General features: G+C 47.1%; 2 protein-coding genes across 10 annotated transcripts in view; both read right to left on the bottom strand.

Annotated features, from left to right (window-relative positions):
* The window catches only part of XRN2 (5'-3' exoribonuclease 2), a 62,118-nt gene extending 59,673 nt beyond the window's left edge, over window positions 1-2,445 (bottom strand). Inside the window, exon 1 of the mRNA XM_081917755.1 lies at window positions 2,307-2,445. Within this exon, the coding sequence (XP_081773881.1) occupies window positions 2,307-2,381 (75 nt within the window). The 5' untranslated portion in view covers window positions 2,382-2,445. The remainder of the gene's footprint in view (window positions 1-2,306) is intronic.
* The window catches only part of KIZ (kizuna centrosomal protein), a 175,782-nt gene that overhangs the window by 90,814 nt on the left and 64,887 nt on the right, over window positions 1-20,081 (bottom strand). For 7 of the 9 annotated variants that reach the window (XM_081917793.1, XM_081917796.1, XM_081917798.1 and 4 more), the window contains 2 exons: window positions 10,066-10,109; window positions 8,049-8,749 (listed from right to left, as the gene is read on the bottom strand). In XM_081917793.1, the coding sequence (XP_081773919.1) occupies window positions 8,646-8,749; window positions 10,066-10,109 (148 nt within the window). In that variant the 3' untranslated portion in view covers window positions 8,049-8,645. Of the gene's footprint in view, window positions 1-8,048; window positions 8,750-9,983; window positions 10,110-11,491; window positions 11,583-20,081 lie in introns of those variants that run through there. The other 2 variants (XM_081917797.1, XM_081917795.1) reach the window with 2 other exon arrangements.

The raw sequence follows: 20,081 nt of genomic DNA, 5'->3' as shown, positions 1-20,081 counted from the left end.
TTGGCCTAAGTACTGTGAAATTTTAGAATATGATGGTGAAAGACTGAAGCTACAAAGTTTTGAGAAGCTAAAGCATAAAGTTCGAGACTGGTTACACTACCGTCAGATAAATGAGATGTTTAAGCAGGACAGGAAACTTGGTTTTCAGAAGGAGAGGTCAAAGTTAGAAACAGAATTGCTAGAATCCAATACTAAAAACTTATCTAAAATGTATAATTTGCTGCTGAAATGGAATACACAGGATGAAACAGTGAAATCAGCTATGATTAAATGGGCACAGGACATTGGTCATGACATTATGTTTGACGACTGGGAACAGTTATGGACCACCGGTGTTAAATTTACGGCATGTAATGCCCTGAAAGAGAATATAATGAAAATGATCTATAGGTGGTACATGACCCCAGTCAAACTTGCAAAGATTTACCATCTGCCCAATAATAAATGTTGGAAATGTAATGAGGCTGAAGGTACCTTCTACCATCTTTGGTGGACCTGCCCAAAGATTAAGGCCTACTGGGAAATGATCTATAATGAAATTAAGAAAGTCCTTAAGTGGACATTTGTAAAGAAACCGGAGGCTTTTCTCTTGGGCATGGTCGGCCAATTGGTATCAAAGAAGGATAAGACATTCTTCATGTATGCAACCACGGCAGCAAGAATCCTGTTGGCAAAGTATTGGAAGATGAAAGAATTACCTACTCTGGAAGAATGGCAATCGAAGGTGATGGAATATATGGGACTGGCAGAGATGACCGGCAGAATCCGTGACCAGAGGAAAGAGACAGTGGAAGAGGACTGGAGGAAATTTAAAACATATCTAAAAAATTACTGTAAAATTATGGACTGATAAGATGTTAAGGGGTAGGAAATAAAGAACTACAGCTGTAAATTTTAAACTTTAAGGAAATTCAAAAGGGGTTTAACTAAAGACTGATTGATGAGTTGCTCGAAAAATGGTAAAACAAGGATGTGGCGAAGGGAAGGCATGGGGAAGTCGATTTTTGTTGTTTGTTTTTGATGTTTGTGTTTGTTTTGTATTGTTATTAATATGTGTAAAAACTAATAAAAATATTTTATATAAAAAAAAAAAGATCCAAGGATCCCCTGGCACACATTTCCAGATCGAGATGATGCCAGGCGCCATTTTCACTTGGTCGCAAGTGGCAGATAGTCAGGTGTAAAATGTGCCTGGCTAATTTCGAACACTGCTCTGGACACGAATCGTGCTTCATCTGTTGTGACAGATGAGCCAAGATCCTGGTAAAAGAAAGTGATTTTTTCCTCAAAGTGCTCCACAAACAAGTCTCAGTGAGATACCACTTCCTTCAGGCCAGACCGTGAAAGGCCCCAAACTACCTGAAAAGCTCTGGCAGACGACACAATGAGGATGTAATGGAGGCAGCAAAGTATGCCTTTTTTGCTGCCTTCCGTGCCACTAGATATGCTTGATAATGAGCCCTCACAGTTTTCGATTGCATTTGACTGGAGTTTTCCTCCACTCCCATTCAAGCAACCTTCCAGCTTGTTGCCTCGCCCTAAGTTCTGGAGTATACCAAGGAGCCAAAGTGGGAGAGAGGGCTCAGGGGTGATCATGTATGGTACAAAAACCATAAATCAAAACCAAAAAAACTTATGTATTCAGTGCAGGGGGAACATTCAAAGCAACACAGGCTTGTTGGCCAGGATTGCAGTAATATGCTCAAACTATCTTGCCCCAGTGAGCAAGCTGGCCGCTGAATTCTGCACCAGCTGAAGTTTCCAAACCGTCTTCGGAGGCAGCCCCACATACAATGCATTGAAGTAACCGAAGCTAGAGGTTACCAGGGCACAGATGACAGCAGTTGGGTATCCCTGTCCAGATCGGGGCGAAGGTGGGCCGCCAGCAGAAGCTGAGGGAAGGCCCTCCTGAGCCGCAAGCAGCAGCCGAGGATCCGGAAGCCTCACAAGCTAGGTACCCGCTACTTCGGAGGGAGTGTAACCCCATCGAGGCCGCCACCTCCCCCCATCCCTCCTAGGGCCCCGGGGGGGCACAGGGCAAAGCCATCACGCGCGACGCATCTTCAGGCTCCAAAGGGCTGCACCGCCCCCGAGCTCCCAAGCGCGCTCCCGCCTGCGGAAGGGGCTGATCTCGGGCTAAGTTCTGAGCATCTGCGCCGCGGACCAGGAGAAGCCCGAGGGGGGGGTTGCGGGAGGCCTGGCCAGATGCTCCGCGGCCCCCGGCCCTCCCCGCCGCCCTCAGCCGGGGCCCGGGGTCTGACAAGGCCGCACAGCCAGGGCCCCGCCCGCCCGCCCGCCCGCCTCACCTTCTCCTCGACGCAGGACACGATGATGGCCGGGTACTTGCGGCTCAGCCAGCGGAAAAAAGCCGGAACCCCCATCGGACGCCTCTCGCGCTGCGCGCAGCCCGGCAACACCGCGAGGCAAGAGACCCGCGCAGGCTGAGGAGCGCTTCCGGGTCACCGGGTCAGAGCTGCCGTGATGCGGGCGGGGCGCCTTGAAATTTCTGCCCACGTGACCGGCGACCTCGCTTGACGCCTCCATCTTGGAACCTGGAGGGAGCATGCGCACAAAGAGAAAGCGAAGGTTCGGGCGCGCGGCCGTGGGCGCATGCGCGCTTCGAAGGGCTCGGGCGCCTGAATGCTTTGCCTGGCGCGCGCCTTCCCGGGAGCCGCGTGAGAGACTCTGGAGGGCAGGGGAGGCGCGGAGCTGGAAATGACATTCATTCCTATTTACTTGTATAACAATATCAGGGTAGTTGTGGGCTTAACAGACATGTAAAAAATCAGTTTATAATTTTAACATTATATATTTTATCAAAGGTTTTTTTCAGCTTCGAAACGGTATGTGGTAGTTGCATTATAGAAATTCGGATTTCCGTTGGAATTAATAACATGGATTAAGGTATTACATTATATTATTATTCACCCTTGCTTTTGAATATTTGCTTGGAACCCTTTAGCTTGTGCTATTGGACAACACAGGGAGATCTACGGAGCAATCTATAATTCAGCTGAATATATATTGGTTTTATTTGCAGATGATATTCTTCTGTTTATTTCTAAGCGTCATAATACTGTTCCCTGTGGCTAGCTCACTTGCTTAGAGTGTGGTGCTGATAACACCAAGGTTTGATCCCCACACCGTCATGGCAGGCGGTTGGACTAGATGACCCTCAGAATCCCTTCCAACTCTACAGTTCTGTTCTATTATTCCTGTGTTGATGCAAATGATAGATGCCTTTGGTAAAATATCAAGTTATCCATTTGTTGTTGTTTAGTTGTGTCCGACTCTTCGTGACCCCATGGACCAGAGCACGCCTGTCTTCCACTGCCTGTCTTCCACTGCCTCCCACAGTTTGGTCAAACTCATACTGGTAGCTTCGAGAACAGTGTCCAACCATCTCGTCCTCTGTCATCCCCTTCTCCTTGATCTTTCCCAACACCAGGGTCTTTTCCAGGGAGTCTTCTCTTCTCATGAGGTGGCCAAAGTCTTGGAGCCTCAGCTTCACGATCTGTCCTTCCAGTGAGCACTCAGGGCTGGTTTCCTTCAGAATGGAGAGGTTTGATCTTCTTGCAGTCCATGGGACTCTCACCATAACTCAAAAGCATCAATTCTTCGGCGATCAGCTTTCACTTCCATACATTACTACTGGGAAAACCATAACTTTAACTTTACGGACCTTTGTCGGCAAGGTGTTGTCTCTGCTTTTTGAGATGCTGTCTAGGTTTGTCATTGCTTTTCTCCCAAGAAGCAGGCGTCTTTTAATTTTGTGACTGCTGTCACCATCTCCAGTGATCATGGAACCCATGAAAGTAAAATCTCTCACTGCCTCCATTTCTTCCCCTTCTATTTGCCAGGAGGTGATGGGACCAGTGGCCATGATCTTAGTTTTTTTGATGTTGAGCTTCAGACCATATTTTGTGCTCCATTAGCCGGTACAAAAAGAAAATTGAAGCCAATAGGTGAAAATTTGCATACCTACATATTTAAAGGTAAAGGGACCCCTGACCATTAGGTCCAGTCGTGGCCGCCTCTGGAGTTGCAGCGCTCATCTCGCTTTATTGGCCGAGGGAGCCGGCGTACAGCTTCTAGGTCATGTGACCAGCATGACTAAGCCACTTCTGGCGAACCAGAGCAGCGCACGGAAACACTGTTTACCTTCCTGCCAGAGCAGTGCCTATTTATCTACTTGCACTTTGAGGTGCTTTCAAACTGCTAGGTTGGCAGGAGCAGGGACCGAGCAATGGGAGCTCACCCCGTTGCGGGGATTTGAACTGCTGACCTTCTGATCGGCAAGTCCTAGGCTCTGTGGTTTAACCCACAGCGCCACCTGCGTCCCTCACCCATACATTTAAGGAATAGCAATTCCACATTTGTTCCAAATCTGTTAAATATTTAGGTATGTCAATACCAAGAGCTATAACTCAGTTAATAACATATCTATTTAATTCATGACGTTTTTTAAATTAAAAACAACGGTCAAATAGATTCAGATATATTATGTGAAATGGCTGTCAGTGCCTCATATTTGTTTGTGATCAGTTTTTATACCAAGAACTAAATTATTGCTTCCTTCATACTTTCAAATTTGACATATTTTGCATTTGATACTAAAATGTGAGGTGTTATCTAGTCAGGAACAAGGTAAAATAACATTACACATAGTGGGTTGCCTGTATTTAAGATCTGATCCTTCTGCACAAGAAAACCAAGGCTGCAATCCAGTAGATGCCAACTTGGGCGTAAGCCCCATTGACACAAGGAGACTTCTGAGTATATATGTAGGCCTTTGCATGGTAAGTTAACTATACAATGAATTTTTTTAATGACTGCTTGGGTGTCAGCTACTTATTGTGTATTTTCAGCATTTGCAGAAAATAACATTGAGGTTGGAGGAAAGAAAAGCCAAAGCAGAAATCCAGCAGGTCTTCAGAACTATGGTTGTTCCAAGGACTAGAAGCAGGAAAGAAATGTGCACTATAAAGGAGGCCAAAACAGCCCCTCTTCAGCACCCCAGTCCAAAGAATTCACTCATCCTTCACAGTTCTGACCTCATTCATTTGCTAAAAATATTGAACTTTGGGAGCAGCCAGGCTGACTTCAAGGAAATCATTTAGTGGGGTGCCTGCACATTTTACTTTATAAATTTCCACCTGCGCCTTTATAAATCTGTTGATACCTGGGGGGGCGGGCGGAACACTACAGCTGGAGAAGCCATCTGCCATTATCTCTGCTTCCCTCCCTTGCACTTCTGTTCCTTCCTATGGAACAGTTTTATAATCTTTTTAACCATCTGCTTCTTGCCACACTTGGCCCATTTCCCAAGTGGAAAAGGACTACCTCTAGCAGAGCAGATGTAACTAGGGGGGAAGCTGGAAGGAGCGTGGAGGGAAACATCAGCAGAAAGTACCATGAGCTGTCATCACAGCCTACTGATATTCTGCATGTCTGATTGAGGGGGCCCAGGGCCATGGGGCTCACTAGAGGATGCCATTAGGATGCTGGGACTGCACAGAGGGCGCTGCATCACAGCCCAAGTAACTCCATGGCAACACAGTCATGTGCCTTCGTGCCATGCAAATCTTCCCATGCAGAGGTCACCTTCATCCCATCCTTGGTCCCAGGGGCCTCTGCCTAGCTTGACATTAATGGCAGCTGCCACACCAACTTGGCTCAGGACAGCACCACATTAGCAGTGCAGCAGAACCACAATGGTGCCAAGTACAGGTGTTGAGTGGCATGCTGCAAGGCTCTGTAGAAGAGAATCTGCACTGGGTGTGCTCTTGGCCCCACGCCCAGGCTGCCTGCTGCTGCTGCCAACTCAGTGAGCACCAAGCCTGGGCCAAGTGTTCAACCTTCAGCATGTTGGACAGTTCCCTGCCTTGACAAGGTGCCATGGGAGCTGTCCAGCATTTGAGAGTCAAGGCTGCTGGATGCTGTTGATGTCTGTAGCGATCTTCATTCCTCCCCCCTCCTCACCAAAGCCTTTTATTCTTGCTTTACAGCCCAGACCTACTATGAGGGAAATGTGCTGGCTATTTGAGAGGATTCACTGTTCAGCTTGGCTGGCTGGCAGTGAGAAGCAGCATTCCTTACTACCCCATACCATTTGTGAGAGAGTGTGGCCTTGCACTCAAGGTGAAAGGCAAAGGACAAGGGACTGGGCATATTGCTTCTAAAGTGGGGGGGGGGGGAGGCGCAGAAGTGTGATGGGTTGGACTGTGTACGAAGCTTTATAGAGTGGTACCTCGGTTTTTGAACAGCTTGGTTCTCGAACTACTTGGAACCCAAACACTTCAAAGCCAGAAATGAGTGTTCCGGTTTCCGAACTTTTTTCGGAAGCCGAATCTGCTCCGATTTGCGTACACATTTCTGTTCTGAGCCAGCGGCTTGGCTCCAGCAATGACTGCTGCCACTTCCTTCCCTTCCCTTCCCTCTGCTGGGAAGTGCCTATTTCCTGGGTATGAAGTGGAGTTGGGCAGCTCTTCGGAATGTAAGTGACTGGAGTAGGGAGACTTGGAAGCTGGCAACTCTCCCCCAGCGCGCAGAGAGACAGTGTTTGGGGGGGGGAGTGTATGGTGGGGGAACTATGCTGGGCAGGTTGACATTCCTGCCCCCTCGCCTTCCCCCCTCCCGTTCTAAGCCCGACCCCAAGCGAGGTCCAGGCGAGGCAGTGTGGGCACCACATTCTCGAGCGGGGGATCGGGGTGCTCACACTGTGGGCAGGCTCCAGCCCACCCGGCTCAGCATCCAGCAGCTAGGAGCGCAGCCAAGAGCAGCCGCCACTGCCTCCCTCCTCTTCATGCTCCAGTGCTGCTGCTGTGTCTGAGTGCCGCTAGTGCCCAAAGTCATGCTGCCCATAGGAAGATGCCGGAAAACATGCAGGGGGGGGGGAGGGCTGACTTGGGTGTGGGGAGAAAACTTTTGCCTCCCTTTCCTTCCTCCCCACTTAAACTCCCCCTCCCGCATCCAGTTGGCCACCTCCTTCCCCCCACACACCCCATGCTCTCGTCCCTTCCACTTAAACTCCTCCCTCCGCCTCGTCCCTCCAATGGCAATGGGTAGATCACTGCCAGTTTTTGATACTGGGTAGTAGATTGCAAGGTCCGTATGCTTCAAGCTATGGTTTTCCCAGTAGTGATGTATAGAAGTGAGAGCTGGACCATAAAGAAGGCTGATCGCCGAAGAATTCATGCTTTGATTGAGGGCACAAGGAGAAGGGGAAGACAGAGGATGAGATGGTGGGACGGTGTTCTCGAAGCTACTAGCATAAGTCTGACCAAACTGCGGGAGGCAGTGGAAAACAGGAGTGCCTGGCGTGCTCTGGTCCAGGGGGTCACGAAGAGTCGGAAACGACTAAACAACAACAAAAAGTAGATTGCAGCCTGATTTATGGCTTTCATTTTATGGTCTCAATAGATAGTAAAATTCATATTAAACTGCTGTTTTAGGGGTTGTTTTTAATTGTCTGGAACGGATTAATACATTTTGCATTACTTTCCATGGGAAAGCACGCCTTGGTTTTGGAATGCTTTGGTTTTGGAACAGACTTCCGGAAGGGATTAAGTTTGAGAACCAAGGTAGCACTGTAATTATTTAATGTCCACAGGAAGTCCTTCGGACCCATCCTGACTGCTATGGCTGCAGCTGATGAGCAGGCTACAGCCTTTCCTGATCCATATAAGTGGAGTAAGCCACAGAGTAAGCCATAAGTGACCGAAGAATACTACTAACTAGTTGCTAAGAATCCTAGGGTGGTTATTTGCATTCATTGCAGCGGCAGGGTGGGGGGAGCTGTTGAGGAGCAGCATCAGAAGTGGTTTGTTGATCACCTTATGCAAGAAGAAAATATTAGTGACTGGGCAACAGTTCTGGATCCCATTATGTATTCTTGAGGAGGTGGTGTGACATCATGTTCAGGGCAGTTGCAAGCAGCCCAATATTCCATTGAACAATACTTAACTATAGTCTTTATAGATTTCAGTATATGAAACAAAAATCACACAGTTCAATACGTTAAATGCAGTAATAAGAGTTTCTTTAAGTACATTGTCAAGAGTGCATTTTATTAGAACAAGACAAAGTAAATACAAAATAAAACATTATGTGGCTGAGTCACACATCTGAAACTTTGATTTCTGAAATAATATGGTTTATTCCTACATCCCAATGGAAAAAGACAAAATTGCGGGGGGGGGGGGGCATTAGGACAGAAATGAATAGAAATCTGGATCAGTACTGCAGCAGGGCATGGTTTCGGTCTGGATCACATACACCTTCCCATGACTGCTAATCACTTAAACATCACACAATTAGTAATTTTGTGAATAACAACAAATCTGTTTCCCCCCTAAATTTGGCCCAACTGCACATTATAGGTATGTGCATATAACTGTAGTCTGTTAGACTTTTTTTTAAGAAAACACCCCCTGCTTTTAGTGGAGCAATCAGCAACAAAGAGGGAAGGAAAACAGTACCCTACCCTCAGTTTTCCTGTTTCAAATTGATTTGTGTGCCCCCTGCCCAAGTTTTGTGAATTTCAAACAAGGAAAAGCATTACATTCACCTTGGTTCTAAATCACCCCCTAGGAAAAACTTCCTTTGAGCTTTTTAGAACATGTATGTGGGGGAAATGTTGGTCCTCAATCATAGAAGTCATCAAATTCATCTTTTTGTGAGGAATGCACTTGAGGACGCAGTGCTTCTTCAATCTCAGAGTTACTGTCATCAGAATCACCCCAGAAGGCTGCATTAGGAAAACAAAATATAGCATATAACAAATAAAAATGGCAATATCCGGTTTTCAACAGGCAACTGTCATGACACAGAGGAATGATGAGAACCACCACCTGGGGAACCCCCAAGGGAAGAAGGTGGTGGTGGGACAGAAGAAGAAGAAAGTGGTGGTGGGACAACGATAAGTGGTCAGAGTGAGAAGAGTAGGAAGAGGTGGTGTTGGAAGCTGAGGAGGTAACAGGGTTTAGTGAGATGGGCGAGTCTGTGGCAGAGAGAAGTCCAGAATCAGAAGCAGGAGTCCAGAAGCAGGAGAGTGAGATGAGGGAGGCCAAGACACAGAGATGAGTCAGGCGGGTGTCTCCCCCTCCTGCTGCAACAAGCTCCCTGCTGGTCTCCCAGAACCAGGAGAAGCATGAAAAGTGCAGAGGAGAGGTTGGCTTCACACAGGCACAGTCTCAGATTTCTTGGGGGAAACTCTGGTAATAATAACTGGTTTCATGAAACAGATTTTTGGTGCAGAAACTGTGGGATGGGGAGCTGCTTATAATCAATTGAAGAATAAATTATTTCATTTTCATTAACATTTTTCCAGTTGGGATCTGCTGGTATGGATGGCTTACACTCACAGAACTCTACCCTAACTCTAAATTCTTACTTCTATATGGTCTATTAAGGACTTTAAGTTATCTGTTAGTTTCTCAACATAGCTGTTGTTGGGTGACCCACAAAAATGCCATGCATACTTCTTGCCTTTCCAGCACGTTATGACTACTGGGGCAAAGAATATCCTACTATTCAGGTGCTGGTGTATCGTGTGTGTATCTATCCTATAGAACAAGAATGATCTTGGGCTGATGGGAAAGGGATATTGCTGTCATGGTGGAAATTTCTTCTGATGCCTGGTCAAATATCCCAGGAAACTAACCTTTCCCCAACCTGCTGCCCTCCAGATGTTTTCAACTACAGTTGTCATCAGCTTCAGCAAAAGTGGCCCATGATCAAGGATGACAGGAGTTTTAGTCTTATAGAATTAACTGCTACAAGTGATGATTGCCACTGGCTGCATTCAAAAGTGGGGGGTTTATATGCAGCTATTATCTATGATTTCTGTATACCAACCGCTCTGGGCAAACAAATGTTGGAGGGCTGTTGCCTTCAGGTCCTGCTTATAAACTTCTCAGATCACTGGCTGACTCCTGGTAGAAACAAGTTGCTGGATGGACTAGATGAAGCATTTGTTAAACCGTCTTGAATCTTCCCATGTTCTTACAAACCAAGGTGGAAGGCAACCCCAATTGTTTATGTTATTGCAAACTCTATACTTACCTTTGGATTTTATTGTTGATACCATTCCCCTTTGGTTTTCATCCCTATAAAAGATATTTTAAATGGGTTACGAAGTACATTGACATCAGTGCTTCTGTGACTATACCCAAACATACTTGGACACAGTTGTGAAACTGAACACAAACAGGGCAAGAACACATGGATCCTTTTAAGAGGAGTGGCCACCTTGAAAGCATCTTCATCATGTTCTGTACATATTTACCTTTTTCTATACAAGCATTAGCTCTGAAAAACTATTTCTGCAAGTTTTCAGCATGGTTCACTTTCAATGAAGGACAGAAACCATGAAGGATGTTTATTGGCTGCAGCTTGTAACATTAGCAACACATCTTCCTTCTTCAAACCCAGTATAGTTTTGCAATTGTTTGTGATTTAATAATACATAGATATCTAAACATATATTTGCCATAAATATATATAAAACAATAAAATACAAACACACCATGGGACACAAGCTGATAAATGCAAACTGAGAAGTCAGCTTCAAAGATCAGAAACAGGACTCACTAGTGGCAATATTAAAATGTTATGCATCTTCACTCTAATATCCATGGGAAGCCCAAACCTGTAAATAAGTTTTAAAACATATATTACACAGAAACTGCCTTCATTTTGTAGGAAGCAGATTTTCTCTGAAGGCTAGCTCCACTGTAAGTATAAAAAGGCTTCAAAATTTATTCACAGTTGCCAATTTATTATACTGAATGTCCTTGGCTAAAGATACCTGAGCTTTTAAAAAGTCAACAATCTGGATTCTAAAAGGTATTAGAATAAAATTTAATTTATCCACTATATTCTTATTCGCCAGCTTGAATATGTATTGCTAGGACTCAACAGTTGGGTTCCCATAGTCTCACCCCGTTCCTATGTAAATGATGTAGGCTTTCAGCTGCTTTTGATCTACCTTGATGCAAATACAGTCACCATTCTGTTCTGCTAAATGAATGCTCTCATATCTTGAGCATCACAGACCCTTTTGAATCTGCCAAACAAGCTGGAATCATTTTGATCTTTTGTGTGTTGCATGCATATTGTGCTGCTGTTGCTGTGAAATAATCTCATAAGGGGCAATGATGTTAGAGAATTAACTATTCTATTAAGAGTCTTGTGATAAAGGACCAAAAAAATGGACCTCCAATCTATTTTACTGTTGGAGATCTAATAGAGGAAAGATGGCGTTTTCTGACAAAACCTCCTTAAACTGGGAATACAAATATTATACATTTTCACTGCAGTCTAGTCACCAAACCTGCATCAAAAAATTATTAATCTGTAAATATCAAGTTTCAAATTCAAATTGCTTTGAAATGGAGGACAAACAAATTTGATCTTTCTCAGTAGCACTTCTTCACAGCATGTTCTAAGAAATTTTGTTTTAAAAGCTGAACTGGAGAATTCTCCTGACCTTCATGCATGACCCTCTCAAGCTGCTTCCCCTGATCTGTAGTGATTCACCCTTCCTACTGCAGCCCCCAGTGCAACACACTAGGCCTTCTCTGTGGAAAAGCTTTAATTAATAATGGAAGAGACAGACTGCAATGAAGGGAGAGGTGAGAATTAACAAAATTAAATTTAAAATTGGGAATTCTGTAAAGCCATATACGCTGATCTGACAAAGCCCCCCCCCCCCCACGGGTGTCAGCACAATGTAAAACCCCTGAATCTATGACTGGCAATCCATGCACAGACTCCTGGACCTATATGCTCACTGCCAAATGGATGGATAACATTGTCAACTCCACCACCACCAGTTGGGGGAATCTAATTCCAACTATTCTCTTCCCTGCTGCTTTTCTTCCACAAGGGATCAGTGCTGTGTTGACGTTTCCAGGACTACTTATCCTTTTGGTAGAGAGAGATCTTCCATGCATAGCTGTGTGTACTGAGCCTGTGGCTGAGGATGTCCGCAGAGGGAGGGGCAAATAGGTTTTTCCAAAATGTACAAGCACATTAAAAGTACAGTGGTACCTCAGGTTAAGTACTTAATTCGTTCCGGAGGTCTGTACTTAGCCTGAAACTGTTCTTAACCTGAAGCACCACTTTAGCTAATGGGGCCTCCTGCTGCCGCCACGCTGCCAGAGCACAACTTCTGTTCTCAACCTGAAGCATAGCTCTTAACCTGAAGTACTATTTCTGGGTTAGCAGAGTCTGTAACCTGAAGCGTATATAACCCGAGCGCAGCGCGAGTTCCCACCAAAGGAAGCCGAACTCGCGCTGCACTCCGAAGGCTTCAGGGATAGCCGCTTGAAGCCTCTGGAGCGCAGCGGAAGGTCCCGCTGTGCTCCGGAGGCTTCGGCTTCCTTTTGCTGAAGCCGGGAGAGCAAGACTCTCCTGGCTTCTGCAGAGAGGGAGAGCTGCGCAGCGCCCCTTCAGCCAAGCGGGAGGAGAAATGGAAGGGGCTCCATTTCTCCTGCCGCTTCGTTGAAGGGGCGCTGAGCAGAGAGGGGGAGAATTTTTTTCTTGTTTTCCCCCTCTAAAACAAGGTGCGTCCTATGATCGGGTGTGTTCTTTAGAGCGAAAAATACAGTAGTTGATGGAGAAAACAGGTGAGAAGCCTGCTAACAGCTAATGCTTACATTTAGAAACTAGCAAATACAATCAAGAACATCACAATCTGACACTGTGCTTGTTTCATAATTAAAGACAAATAATTTCTCCACAGAAAGAAGATGGGGAAAGGCAAATTAAAATTGAGAGAATAATATTGCAGAACAATATCTTCTAGGTGAGTTTACTCCAGATTTAATACAAAATGTATTTGTGAAGCACAATTCAAAGACTTTCTTTTTCACACATCTATCTTCAACTTTGATGAACCTAAGTCCAATTCCTCAGGGCTAAGTTGTTGCATAAGTCTTCTCCCTGCCTCCCACCCCCCAAAAAGCACTTCCAGGAAATTGAAATCTTGAAGGGAAAAGTGATGGGAGAAGCGGCTGCTTCACAAATAACCAGCAGGGAAAGAGTTAGGCAACTATTCTTATAGGTTCTCTGATCATAATTCTAATCTCCTGTGTGTTCTTTTTTTGTGGTGGGTGGAGAGAACCAGTGAGGAAAAGAAGCTGCAACTGCGCATCATGTGTACTTTATGTACCACCCTCCCCAAGCTGCCTTTCATGCTGCAAATTGTATCCCACCTTTTTCAAAGCAGTGTCTGAAGTAGTGCACCCATTTTGTGTAGCTTACACATCATTTCCTGCTCCCATGATCATTTCTATTGTGAGGTTAATTAATAGCCCCCCCCTTGTTTAAGTAGGGCAACATTTCTGCATTTTTGTCACCCTTTATTGACACTCTGCCTCCCCATCAACAAAACTCCTTTTTCTTTCCAGCTTTGGTCAGATGCTGGAAGTACCGGTAAGCTGCACTGGTCAGAAGTGCCTGAGGGCAAGGAGCTTCAGGAAGATAAGGGAAGGAATCATTCAGTACCCCTCAGCTGCACATCCCTTTTGCCATCATATTTTATTTGGTCCTCAGTATTCCAAGCAAGCCCTCCACATACAGTGTTAGGAACATGCTATCACAGATACTGCAACAAAACTCAAGTGGAAGAGGTGCAGTCTTGAAATATGTGGGGGTATGTGTGTGGAATCAGGAAGGCATACAGCATGGATGACTTCAACTGCCTTCAAAGCAGCATTTTCTTCCCTGTTTTTGTTGTATGTTTTCTTCTATTGACCATGATCGGGAAGAGGAAATAAACTACAGCTGCATATAGGACTTCCCAATTTATATTCTCTCTTTTTGTACAACAGCTTGTACAGAAGAATCAGTGGAGGACTGGGGGAGAGAGGCACAGAGGCCAAGAGAGGAGTGGGAGAAAGGGACTCGATTAGGGATAGGAATCTGTGCTTCTCCAGATGTTGCTGGAATACAACTCCCATAAACCCTGTCCACTGACCATGCCAGCTGAGGCTGATGAGAACAGTAGTCCAACAGTTTTCCTGTCTCCCTGTCCTTGGACAAGACAGATGAAGGAACTTCAAGAGATATGGTCAAAGAGATGAAACAGGAAGATACCCAAAGTAATTATTTGCATTAGTTAGCCAACAAAACAACAAACTTGGGGGGTAGGGGTGGAACCTCAGACATAATGCCTATTAACTTCCGGGGGGGGGGGATCATGGCAGATTAAGCATCTTTTGTCGGCTGCTGACGGAGATGATTACGTGCTGATTGATGATAGCCAGACATAAGTCTTGGCTATCAAATTCATTTTAGAGAAAAGAATTAGCAGGGAAATAACTTCTGATGCTCTGAAAAAGCAGTTTTCTGTGTCAAGAGACCAAGAAACTGTCAGCTCCTGGAAACAGAGTTAAGCAACTTACGAGCTGAGGAATCATCATCTCACCCAAAACCCACAAGATGGGCATGGGATCTGCAAAGGTTTCCTTTCTTAATTATTTCTGAGACAGTTATAATTTATAACTGAGAGAGATTTATCTGTCTGCCAGTGGAAATTTACATTTGGAGCATGAGCTACTTTCTGACTTCAATAAGAAGGGAAGTTGATCGTAAAAGGGCTGAAAGCAGAAAAAAGGCCTGCTTTAATGGTTTGAGTCAAGAAAGTTTTAAATGAATAAAAGGGTTCTGCATGTTATGATTTTTTTTATTGATGAAAATGTTACTTAGAAATCGAAAGTAACTCTGCCACTTGATACTTCCTCCATGGGAAAGGAATGTGTTTATTTTAGTAAGAGATAAGACTGTGAAAATCTTAAGGTGGAGACAGGTGATGTAATGAGACTGAATTATTAATAAGATCAAAAACAATCAGTATGGCAAATATACCTGTCAGGGAACTGTCATCGGAAAGAGAGTTGGTGCAGAGGCTCCAGCAGACTCGGAGAGACTCTGCAGCGGAGGAGGGAACCAGCAGGGGGAGAGCAGAAGCTCCGGCAAAAGGGGAGTCGGAGGAGGGAGGGCTCTGGGATACTTCTAGTGAGAATAGTGCAGAGGTAACAAGACCCCTGTTGGCAACTCCCACCCTTCGCCGGAAGCTGTCACGTAGAGAGTCACGAAGGCGCATGTCCGTGAAACAACTTTTATGTTGGCGTAAATTTCGTAGACGCCCACTGTCAGATTCTACCAGCGACTAACGGAGTCATGCCTTGGGAGGCTCCGTTAGTGCCTCGGTTTGGCTGAACTGCCAAACACCAGAGGGATCAAGCTTTTACGCACAAGCAGCTCATTATCCCATCACAGCAATCTGACAGTCTTTGTAAACTGCTTGTGCAAGCAGAGGGCATCATGAGCGAACCAGCCGGAACCGCAGGAGCTGGAGCGGGCGCAGGTCCAAGCCTGGAGGAAAGGTACAGAGCGATGGAGGTCCAGCTCGCGCTGCAAACGGCGAGGCTTGAGGAGAGGAGGGCTCAAGATGCGGATAAGGGGAAAACCGCCCCACTTGCCAGAAAGGTGCCTGGATTGGTGCAGAGATTTGGGGGGGATCCCAGGAACTATCTAGCCTTTAGAACGGAGATGCAATATGCTCTCAATCTACTGTTTGATGACTTCACCGATGAGAACTCTAGAGTGGCGTACGTAATTAGCCATCTAGAGGGAGGGGCGAGGGACTGGGTTCGACCCCTGATGGCAGCCAATAATGATATCTTAAAGGACACGAGGAAGTTTTTTCGCGCCATGGACTTGATGTTTTCCAGCGAGATTGAGCAGGGGGTGGTGCGGAGGCAGTTGATGGGGTGCAAACAGGGGAGCCGATCTGTACGTGAGTACTGGACTGAGTTCACTATGCTTATTCATAGACTGGGGTGGGATCTAGCAAGTGAACCTATTCAAATGTTATTTGAAGAAGGGCTCTCTCCGATCGTGAAAGATGAACTTTCCCGGGCGCCCAGGGCGGAGTCTATGGACCAGCTGACTAAATCTGCACTGTCCATAGGAGCGCGCCTAGAAGCAAGAGCTTTGGAAAGGCGGGAAGGAAAGGGGGAACGTTGGAAGGACTTCCGCATTCCAGAGATTCCGGAGCAGTCTTTCCCGCCCGCAGAGCCGATGGAACTGGGAACAGCGCGCGCGCGCGCAGTTTCAAACACCAGTGAAGGGCGGAAGAAGGAGGGAAAGAGTGCCAAGAGATGTTATCTCTGCCAACAGCCAGGGCACTTTGCCAGAGTTTGTCCGCAAAGGAAGGAATGGCAGGGCATGGCGGGAACTGTTGGGGGAAAGGAGGAAGGAGAAATAGAGGAGCAAGTAAAAGCCAACGCCTGGTTGCCAACATCAGGGCACAGCAGCCAGGCCAGGGAGTAGTGAATGTGCCCACGCCGGAACCTCCAAGACCAGCGCTTGTGATAGAGGTGTTGCTGGAACTGCCAAACGGACACCCACTAAAGATAAAAGCGCTATTGGATTCAGGCAGCTCCTGTAATTTCATGAGTAAGGAGTTTGCTGCTGAACACCAGATACAAACTCTCCCATTAAGTAAGCCTTTGCAAGTAACCACGATTGATGGGAGGGAACTGTTGGGGGGAGAAGTGAGCCAACAGACTGTACCAATGATTATGAGGGTGGCAAGACACACAGAACTGATAGCGTTTAATGTAGCCACCTTGGGAGGAGCTCCCATCATTCTGGGAATGAGCTGGCTGGCACTACACGATCCGCTAGTAGGCTGGCATCAGAGGGTTGTTTCCTTTGGTTCAGCACATTGCCTAGAACACTGCAAGGAGGGAGAGGGTCAGGCAGGGGCCAGAGCCACTCTAGCAGGGATGGAAGTGACTGACAAGGGGAAGGTGCCACCACAATACGCTGATTTGGTTGACGTCTTCAGTGAAAAGGAAGCAGATAAACTGCCCCCGCACAGACCCTTTGACTGTCAAATCACCTTACTCCCAGGAGCACAATTGCCAGTGGGCAAGCTGTATGCCATGTCAGACCGTGAGATGCAGGAGTTAAGGGAGTTCATTGACAAGAACCTCAAGCGAGGTTTCATCAGAGAGTCACGAGCGGTGGGGGGCAGCCCAGTGTTCTTTGTGGACAAAAAAAACACGGGCAAACCCAGGCTTGTGTGTGATTTCAGGGCCCTAAATGCTGTGTCAGAACCAGTGACTTTCCCTATGCCCAGAATTGATGACATTCTGACACGGGTGAGAAAAGGGAAGATTTTTACCAAGCTGGACCTTAGGGGGGCATATAACTTGATATGTGTGAGGAAGGGGGATGAGTGGAAAACCACTATGTTCACCCCCTTGGGGGCGTTTGAGTACTTAGTTATGCCTTTTGGATTACAAGCGGGCTCCGCCTGCTTTCAATCATTTATGAATCACGTCCTGGGGCCATTGCTCTACAAGAACTGCGTGGCGTTCTTAGATGACGTCCTGGTGTACTCAGAGAATGAGGAGCAGCATGTGCGAGATGTTAGAGAAGTACTGAGCAAACTGCGAGAAAATCGGCTGTGGGTGAAACTGGAGAAATGCCAGTTTCATAGCAGGGAGGTGGAATTCCTGGGGTACCGGTTGTCTGACAAGGGGTTGGCTATGGATCCCGGCAAGGTTCAAGCGGTACTGGAATGGAAAACACCAAAGACCAAGAAGGACGTGCAAAGGTTCCTGGGCTTCGGAAACTTCTATAGGAAGTTCATCAAGAACTTTGCCCATTTAACAGCGCCCATCACAGATTGTCTTAGCAGCAAGAAAAAATTTGCTTGGACGGAAGAAGCGCAAGGGGCATTCGAACGCTTAAAGGCAGCGTTTGCGTCGGAGGAGCAACTTTTGCACGTGGATCTACGGCAACCAATGCGAGTGGAGACGGACGCGTCAGACCGAGCGGTAGGGGCCGTGCTTCTCCAGCCGGGGAAAGATGCGTCTGAATGGAGACCGTGTGCATTCTTCTCGCGGAAGTTGAACAAATCCGAGAGGAACTACACAGTATACGACCGAGAACTGCTCGCCATTCATGAAGCATTCCGGAGATGGCGGCACTTGCTGATTGGGGCGCAGCACAAGGTTCAAGTCCGGACTGACCACAAAAATCTGGAGTACTGGAGAACAGCCCGAGTGCTGAACCAGAGACAAGTGAGATGGGCCCAGGAGTTCTCCAAATTCAATTTTGAGATTCGTTACGTGCCAGGGTCCGAGAACGTAAGGGCGGACGCTCTTTCCAGAAAGCCTGAGTACTTAGAGGGGGAGGGGGCGCTGGAAGCAAGGCACGTAATCCCTGAAGACCGCTGGGTGTGTGGGGCGGCTTTGGTGGGGCAGAAAGAACTGTTAGAGGGTACGGAGAACGACGAATACGCCCAAGAGAAACTCAGAGAACTCAGGAGGACAGCGGAGAACACAGGGGGGTTTGAAGAAAAGAGTGGGGCGTTGTATTACAAAGGGGCACTGTACATACCCGATGGGGAACTGAGGGGCAGAGTACTCAAGCAGTTGCATGATAGCCCCACAGCGGGGCATTTTGGACAGCACAAAACCATGTGGTTGGTTACCAGGGAATTTTGGTGGCCCAAGGTGAGGGAGGATGTACGGGAATATGTCAGGGGTTGCGACAGGTGCCAGCGAGCGAAAGGGGAGAGGGTGGCGCCAGCGGGGCTCTTACAACCCTTACCCACACCAGAAAGGCCATGGGAGGCAGTCTCCATAGATTTTATGACGGACCTGCCAAAATCCAAGGGCAAAACGGCGGTCATGGTAGTGGTAGATCTATTAACTAAGATGTGTCATTTTATAGCCTGTTCTCATGCGGTCACAGCGGAGGAAACCGCCAAGTTGTTCGTAGAGCATATTTTCCGGTTGCATGGCGCCCCCTTGAGGGTGGTCAGCGACAGAGGGAAACAGTTTACTTCCAGGTTCTGGAGGAAACTTATGAGCTTACTGCACGTGGAAATCAATTTCTCCACTGCCCGGCACCCGGAAACAAATGGGCAAGCGGAAAGGGCAAACGGGATTTTACAACAATACCTGAGGTGTTATGTAAAGGACCGAGAAAATGATTGGGTAGATAAGTTACCTCTGGCAGAATTTGCCTACAACAACGCTGAGAACGTGTCCACAGGGCTGAGTCCCTTTCTGGCAAATTATGGGTGTCATCCCAGGGCATTTCCAGGGGAAGGAGGGGAGAGGTGGAGTGTGCCAGCGGCGGAACATTTTGTTGAAGAGATGGAAGCCATCCACCGTCAGCTACAACTTAACTTAGAGAGAGCCAAGGAAGAATATAAAAAGCAAGCAGACAAAAATAGGAGGGAAGGTGAAACTATAAGGGTGGGAGACCGGGTGTGGCTATCCACCCAGGGACTACCTTTCAAGGGGGGTTGTAAGAAACTGAAACCCAAAAGATTGGGACCCTTTGAGGTCATACAGCAGGTGAACCCAGTAGCATTCAAACTCAGACTGCCCAGTCACATGAAATTGCACCCAGTATTTCATAGGTCATTACTGTCGCCGTACCGAGAGGGACATGAATGGGGGGGGGAGCGTGAGAGAGAGGTCTCCCGAACGCCCGTGATAGAAGAGAGAGAACGCGACATGAACGTGGCAGGAATCATTGATTCCAGGTGGAAGGGGGATCAGGTGGAATATCTGGTAGAATGGGAGGGGGAAGTAGAGTCGGAAAACACTTGGGTACCCGCTGAGGTAGTCAATGACGAGGTTCTAATAGAAACATTTCATCGGCGTTTCCCAAAAAAACCGCAACCCGTGGCACGATTTAGAAGGGAACACTTTGGGACCACTGATGAGGAAGGAGAGTTTGGAGGGTTCCCAGAGTCAGGGGTGGGTGAGGAAGCCGACTCCGACGAAGAAGAGGAAGACGGGGAGAGAGACGGTACGCCATGGTTAGAAGTGTTTGAATCCTCGGACGACGAGGAGAGTTCCTTTAGGGGCTTTCCGCCCTCACCGCCAGTGGGAGGGGACGCGGGGGGTGAAGGGGGCCCTGAGGGGGAGGTGGATGTCAGGGAACTGTCATCGGAAAGAGAGTTGGTGCAGAGGCTCCAGCAGACTCGGAGAGACTCTGCAGCGGAGGAGGGAACCAGCAGGGGGAGAGCAGAAGCT

The sequence above is a fragment of the Podarcis melisellensis genome, assembly GCF_964234715.1.
Source record: "Podarcis melisellensis genome assembly, chromosome: 7".
NCBI classification, from domain to species: domain Eukaryota; kingdom Metazoa; phylum Chordata; class Lepidosauria; order Squamata; family Lacertidae; genus Podarcis; species Podarcis melisellensis.
This window is presented reverse-complemented; position numbering and strand designations above follow the sequence as displayed.